The sequence below is a fragment of the Hemiscyllium ocellatum genome, chromosome 6 (assembly GCF_020745735.1).
Source record: "Hemiscyllium ocellatum isolate sHemOce1 chromosome 6, sHemOce1.pat.X.cur, whole genome shotgun sequence".
Lineage (NCBI taxonomy): Eukaryota > Metazoa > Chordata > Chondrichthyes > Orectolobiformes > Hemiscylliidae > Hemiscyllium > Hemiscyllium ocellatum.
This window is the reverse complement of record NC_083406.1, coordinates 33462185-33469805: the sequence shown is the minus strand read 5'-3', so window position 1 is coordinate 33469805 and position 7621 is coordinate 33462185. Positions and strand designations below refer to the sequence as shown.

At 40.8% G+C, this 7621-nt stretch overlaps 1 protein-coding gene across 1 annotated transcript; it reads left to right on the top strand.

Moving 5' to 3' along the window:
• Window positions 1-659: 659 nt before the first annotated feature.
• On the top strand, window positions 660-6604 carry spry2 (sprouty RTK signaling antagonist 2). The gene is made up of 2 exons (XM_060826534.1): window positions 660-1292; window positions 4604-6604. The coding sequence occupies exon 2, from the start codon at window positions 4655-4657 to the stop codon at window positions 5618-5620; it is 966 nt and encodes a 321-aa protein (XP_060682517.1). The 5' UTR covers window positions 660-1292; window positions 4604-4654; the 3' UTR covers window positions 5621-6604.
• Window positions 6605-7621: the final 1017 nt, after the last annotated feature.

The window sequence follows — 7621 nt, the reverse complement described above, 5'->3', positions numbered from 1 at the left end:
ATATTTTCTCTTTTTTTCTGAATAGAATTTAATACGTGGGTTCCCCCCCCCCCCGCCAAAATTGTGGGTTTTGCGCACGGTTTCGAGAAATGGCTTAATGGTTTAAAACAAGGACACCTAATCTCAGTTTAGAAACCTTGGCATGTAAAGGGATTAATATCAATAAATTTGCACAGTTTGCTCAGTTTATTGCAGTGATAAGCGTGGGCACATGTTTATTGGGAAACTGCTTTCACTAACACTTGAAGGGTTAACAATTGCAAAGGCACTGAAGAGCAAATGCATGGATTGATTGCTGGAAAATTCTATTAATTTTTAGATCCGATGTAGATTCTGAAGCAGGTTATTGACAATCAGAAACGGCGAGCCTTTTTTAAAATAAAATCGAAGGCTTCAACATAAGCAGAGCGGGAGTCGGTCGAAAAGCTGGAGACTGATATGCAGATTGCAGTTTAAAAGAGGTCTGTTTTCTACTGCATGTTGAAGCAGCACTAGACTTTTAGTCCTGGCACATATTGAATATTCTCTCCGTCTCTCCCCATCCCCCGCCCCATTTCTCACTCACTCAACTCTAATGAATTTGAGCCCAGAACCAATCAGCAGAGACCGGATGCAATATATCCTCTGGGACAACAAATGCTCTATTCGATCCCATGACGCCATTTACCCATCAGCTACCTCTGGAAAACTTAATAGCAGTTCGGGCAAATCTGCTACTTTAAAGCACTCTGCAAACTTCACATCTGTGGGAAGGATCGGGGCGCCGTAGTAGCAGGGGAACAACTGTGAACCGCTTTGCAACGAAAGGGCCACTTGTGAATGAAGACCAAGCGCCTAGAATTCCCTTCTGCAAAGTTGCAACATTGACAATTTTTTTTCCATAGCTGAGTGGAGTTAGTGCGTGTGTGTGCGCGTCCGCCCTCGTGTCTGCTTCTGCTGGCTTCATTCAGGAAAAAAAAGGATTTTGCTTTCCCCTCTCCCTCTCTCTCCCTCTCCTTGTAAAAATCACATAAACAAGCTGTGATCGATCGGCTGCTGGCTGCGATCGGCGATCGGACAGGTCCTGTTTCCTTTCCCCTTTCTCTTCCCCCTACTCCTCACCCATCTTCTCTCCCCCCCCCCCCCCCCCTTACTCCCCGCCTCTATTGGATGCTTTTACAGATAGTGGCCGGGGCAGATCTTTGCTGGAGTTTGTATTGGCGTCTCTCTCTCCCTTGCTCTGGCGGAGCATATGTGCTTCTATACGCAGACATAAGCCGCCGGAGAGGAGTTAGTGGAACGCCGCGATCACGGTAAGTTTGAAAAGGAACTTTTAACTTGCATGGAGAAAAGGCATTTTTTTCAAATAGTACTGGGATGCGTTTTCAACAAAATTGAAAGGGGAACTCTTTTAAAGCGGCATTTGGAGATTTTTTTTAAATAGGCATTTGCAAGCAGTCATTTTAATCTTCATGCTTCTATCTCAAAGGCTATATTTCAACACGTTATGAGCAGGTTAGCTCATAAACAAGCGTCAACTTGTATCAACCCGGGACAACAACATTGTAAAATAAGAAACGTTCTGATTGATAGCACCGATTCCTCGCTATTATGCTGAATAGATCAGGGAAGAGGAGAATCGGATTGTTTTAGGGAGGGCTTTTATATTTTCAAAAATAAAATCTTTTCTCACTTTGAAAACACTACACCCAACTTTGTAATCCGTTTGGTTTGGCTGCACTGGATGGCAGGCTGCAAAGGAAATGCACTGAAACCCTTGACCAGGTGGGATATTGGGATTCAGCTCACTTCATGGGTTCCAGATTTGTTAGAATAAATAACATTTTGACGGGACGATGCGCCAGTGTAGGTGGGTGGTGGGAGGCTGGTGCAGTTCAGAGAGGCGCTCAGAGTTTTGATGCTGCTGCTGCATTTAAACGGGTTGGTTATCGTGCAAGTGTCTGGAAAAAGTCGACTTCGCGTCCTGTTTTAACAAGGTAATAAAAAAGATCTGGTTTAGGAAGCGGTTTTGAACATGCGATATTCCGCCAGGATATGATGTTGAGAAGGGAGAGAGTGAATATTGCACCGACCCCTCAATCCTGCCGCATGTCGTCCTCCTTTTGCCCCCACTTCCTTGAGTCCACCTACCCTCTCTTCATAATTTTCTGCCACTCTGCCCTCTTTTGCCCCCATTTCCTTGCCCTCTTTTGCCCCCTCTTTCGGCATCTTGGTCTGTGTTTGTCTTTTTAAGACGCCCCCACCACCCCGGCTTGTCCTCTTCCTCTTTCTTGCTTTGCACTTTTATGCCCACCCCGTCTCTTGTCAACCTCCTCCGTACCATTACTCACTGGGTGTGATGAAAGGGGCTCCCTCAGTGGCTTTCCTGAGGACTGGAGGCCGGTTCCATGCCGCAGTCTTTCCCTCCCCCCCGACCCTTATCCGGTTGCTTGTTTGTGAAAGGAGTGGGTCCTGCTCCAACATTCCACGTGTTTGATGTTATTTATTATGAAGAGGAAAAGGGAAGGAAGTCGGGCAGAACCAAAAAACAACCGTGCTTCAAGAGCTTTTTTTTTTGCAAAAACTTCACATCAAGTCAAGAGAACTGAATGAATTGGCGCAAGTGGTGGATTGTAATCCCATTTACAGGCTCCTCTCTGTAGTAGTTGCATATGGAAGTTGTCACGATTTTCTTTTCATGGTGAATGATCCGTGCATAAAACCTCACCCACAATATACATATTGTTCTGAGTTTGACATTGCTGGCAGATTTTGATAAAGATGAGGGTGATAAGCATGCATTACTTGGGGATGGTCTTCCAAATTAAATCTGGAAACAAGAAACTTGTTTCCTCTTCTCCACTGTTAATCCTTAAAGTGAGGATATTGTTAAACTAACTGGCACTTGAATATTTTGTAAATGTGCCATTTCCGAATGTAGTCAATTGGAATATAACATTAAGCAAAAGCCGTATAGTGTGAATTTGGCCTGTCGCTTATACAGATTTTTAGGATGTGGCCAAGTGTTTTAACAGCCAAGACCCTTTGCCCAGATTGCTGAAAGTCACAATTAACATTCATTATAAAGAGACCAGTCCAAGCATATTTTGCTATTTCATCCCCTTTGTAATTCATTTTGTCACTTGAATGGAATTTAGTTTTTCTTGCACTTTTTATTCCTTTTAAAGTTTTAAAGTGTCCATTTCAAATTATTTGCTTATGGAAAGTATGAAGCTAAATATTGTAATTTAAATAGATCATTGAATATACACTCTTGATAGAAACAGGCATTCTAATAAGCAATAAAATGTACACTACTTCCCAAGAAAATTAAGCAGTGGCTGTATTGATGACAGAAGAGAGATTTTTGGCAGTTACATTTAACTCTCAAGTTGTAAACAAATTTCCCCATTTGTTTAAATTGATGTATCTTTGAAAATAAACTGTTTCCTTTGTGGAATTTTTTCTTCACTATATGTATGGTTGAGCATTCATATTGACCCTTTGAGAGGTTTCCCTGTACTTTGAACTGGAAACTGGTGCACTTACCTGTAAAGGATAATATCCAAATAGTAATGGTGGTTTTCTCTGTTGATGGGATAACTTCATGTAGTCTATTGTATAATTTGACGCCTGCAGAGGAAGTTTACAATGAGGCACAGAGCAAATAAGAGGTTGGACCTTGGCTGTTCATGGCAACCATTTTGACAGGAGGAGGCGCTCGGGCAAAGGCAGAATTTGTAAGCATTATTAAAATCTAAAAGGCAGAGTCACAGTGTTCCTTGTCTATAATTGTGAGATTCATCGGACAAATAACTTCACATATTTTTCTTAGGCTATTCTGCATTGCAGACTAGATTCTACCTTTCTAAAATAAATTCTCCAAACTGTTAAATAGAGGTATGTTATGCTGGATCTTGTACTGCAATGGTACTATCAAGTTTTTGTTCTGTAGGAGTTGTTTTTAATTAGCTCTGGTCAAGTTCAAGATTCTGCATATTGGAATTGTATTAGGCATGAAAAAACATTATGGTCAGTTGCTTTGTGAGTGAAGAGTCAAATTGCTATCCTGTTTGGCACTTCAGACTGAGAATTATCCAACAACCTATCAAAAATCAAAATGAAAAGCTTCAAAACACGTGAAATGTTTTGTTTCAGAAGTTGTGCTCACTCTCAAAATACACATCAACAACTGACCAGCTGAAACTTCTAAAAGTGTAGACTGATAATTTGTAATATCTTTTAAGTTGTAAGGGCAGCTCCTCATTTTTTGGCATTTATTGTCTGAATTTGATTTGCCTGTTTCTTCCTGTTTCTCCCTGTCTTCCTTGTGTCAATAATTTTAAGAACCAAAAACCCAGTAATTCAATGGTACTTCTTATTCAGAAGAGGAGGGAACACTGAATTATGAACTTGCTGAAGGGAAAATGTGTAAATGTCAGGACATGCCCAGCCTTATTCATTTGAGTCTGCTGCATGCAAGGATGAAAACACCACTCGCTTATTAGCGTGCACTAAGATTAAAACAGAGGAGTTGATTTCATGCTTTGCTTTTCATGTTTGCATAAAGCTTTGAATATTTTAGCATAACATGCTGAATATATTTCTTCCTGTTTTGTGACAGGACTTCAGATGTGTTCTAAGCCTGGTGGGGTGATCATTTTCCAGTGTACAGATGGATACGCGAACTCAAAATGGCAGTGGTTCGGCAGCCCTGCTACAGTTGCTGCGTGACAGTGGAAGGCAACACGTGGAACCTGACCCCAGGGATGTACAGCCACAGCGGGTTCAAGTGTTGTCGCTCGATCAGATCCGAATTATAAGGGCCACTAATGAGTACACAGAGGGACCTACTGTTGCTCCAAGACCTGGGAGCAAGTCCGTGCACCGACCGCCTTCGCAGCACAAAAATGAGAGAATGTCTGGATTAAATAACGACCACGAGCATCAGTGGCTTAACAGTCGGAGTCAGCAACCCCATATACATTCTTCATCAAGGGCGCATTTAACTCGGTCAACTAGCACTGTGAGTACCAGTTCTCGGAATAGCACAAGGACAAGTACAAGCAGTACATCTTCCGAGCAGAGGCTTCTGGGACCTTCATCCTCTCCCCTGGACCGTGTCTCTGATCGGATCATCAGGGTGCAGCCCAAATCGGAATTTAAATCTGATGAACTGAAGCCTCTGGGGAAAGAAGAACTGGGCAAACACATCTACCGATGTGAAGACTGTGGGAAGTGTAAGTGTGAGGAATGCACTTATCCAAGGACTCTACCTTCCTGTTGGCTCTGTGACAAACGGTGCCTCTGCTCTGCACAGAATGCAGTGGAGTATGGGACTTGCTTCTGCTTTGTGAAAGGTGTCTTTTACCACTGCTCAAACTATGATGACGAAGACAACTGCGCAGATAATCCATGCTCCTGTAGCCAGTCACATTGCTGTGTCCGATGGTCAGCCATGGGCTTCATGTCCCTCGTTATGCCCTGCCTGTGGTGTTACCTGCCAGCCAAGGGCTGCCTTAAGTTGTGTCAGGGGTGCTACAATAGGATTAACCGTCCTGGGTGCCATTGCAAAAATTCGAACACGGTCTGTTGCAAGGTTCCCAGTTTACCTCCTCGGAACCTTGAGAAGCCCTCCTAGCTGAAACGGAAAGGGGGACCATTGTCTTCGGTGTTTAGTTCTCAACACTCTCTCTTATTCTGTACATTTTATTGTGTGGAAGAAGAAATGTACTTACGACACTAGCAACTGAGCACAATGCTGGATACCTTTTTTTATCTGATAGCCGTAATACATATAAACCACACAATCAATGGCCATTAAGATGGTCTTTTTTTTAAAGAAACGAGGGAAAAAGGTGTCTCCCATTGTGGTTAGGTTGGCTTCTAGTTGACCAGCATGACATACCCCATCTATATTTGTGTTTAATAGTGGCACTGCAATTCCCTAGAGTTTGGAAGACTGTTGAGGTTTGCGGTGATAACGCTGTTGACCCTGTATTTTCCATCTCTGTCAAATGACACTCAAGAGGATGGAAACCATTCAATCAGTGAGATCAAAAAGGAATGCATGATAACCATTATTTTTGAAACAGCATAAGCTAGAACTCCAGGTAACACAACGACACTCCATGGCCTCTCTGTATTGTATGTGAATACTTCTTGCAGAATATGTAAATTAGCAAATTGCTCATTTTTTTGCTGCCAGAGTTAATTTGTTATATTTTTGTATATACAATAATATTAAGACTGTGAAAATGGTGCCATATAAATGGCAGATTTACAAATATTATACTAATATCTTGTACATTCAGACAAATGTGAATCAGTCAATCAATACATTTAGGTTATATTCCACCTTACAAAGTTCACCATTATGTCACACTTGATATCCCCTGACATCATGTATATTGTACAGTTACCATAAATTCAGTCTTTATTTTCTAATTTTTCAACATATTGTTTAGTGTAAAGAATATTTATTTGAAGTTTTATTATTTTATAAAATATTTATTTTAAAAGGCATCTTACAAGTTCACCCTTTTTATATATAAAAACGGGAACATCATAGATACTGAAAATGAGGGTGATACAAATCAGATGCATATGTTCACTATAAAATAGAAAATATATTAACGTTTTGAAATCAAACTGTGTACTACTTTGTCTTTTCTGGTCGTCTTTTATTCCCATGATACCAGAGAAAGTTGTTCCTAGATGTATTCTGATCCTCTGTGTGGTAATCAATAAGTCAATTCTTCTTTAGTTTCTGAGTAGGTTTCCAATTCAGGTAACCAATACTGAAAAGACATTTTGGGTATCTCCTTGTGTATCAGTATGTCAGTACATTAAAGAAAAGTCACCTTACACTATAGGGTTTTTCAATTGCCATGCACCATCCACTGTGATGCATAAAATGTTTTGTTGTCCATGGAAAGTTGTGCAGAGTTTGTCTTTGGCTAGGGCAGAGACAAGAAGTTGGATAACACCTTAACAGCAGAACAGGCAGAATAGGAGGAATCCTATTGTAAAACTTCATCCTCTTCAACAGTGTGTCCCTACCAATCCCCATTTTATTTATTTATTTTGTTGACCTTTTTCTCTTAATTCCTTTCCTGAAGGGGGTGACCAATGCTGGCTACTATTCCAGAGTCTTCTGGTATTTTGTCTGTGATTATCCTTAGTGAGCTAATGAACTGTTAAGTATCCATGCCCTCTTTCACTGTAGGGTTACATCACAGCTAACAGAAATCCAGCCCTTGCTTAGCTATGTGCATTTTCTAAAATGCATCACTGGACAATGAATACGGGTAAGGAAGACGAATGAGTTAACTTTCACGATCCACAGTTGAGAGACAGATCTCAGTGCTGCCTGAACCGAGATCAAAAATCAGACTGTATCTATGTAACTCCAGCATCACTGGATCATAGCATAATGCTAAAAGAGGATTCTGTTCTTTTTAATTGATGCTGTTGCTAGCTGAATTTTTACAAGATATATTTTTAATTTTACACAAGTTTAATTAATGGTTTTAGATATTTCCTAATGCCACATTGTCATCTGGTAACTGACAAAATGCTTCACGATTTCATGTTTACAACTATGTTAGTAATATTACTTCAATTTTTGTAGTATACATCC

What these genes read in the sequence shown, in the direction of transcription:
- spry2 (XM_060826534.1), top strand. Translation starts at nt 4,655, where the DNA reads ATGGATACGCGAACTCAAAATGGCAGTGGTTCGGCAGCCCTGCTACAG.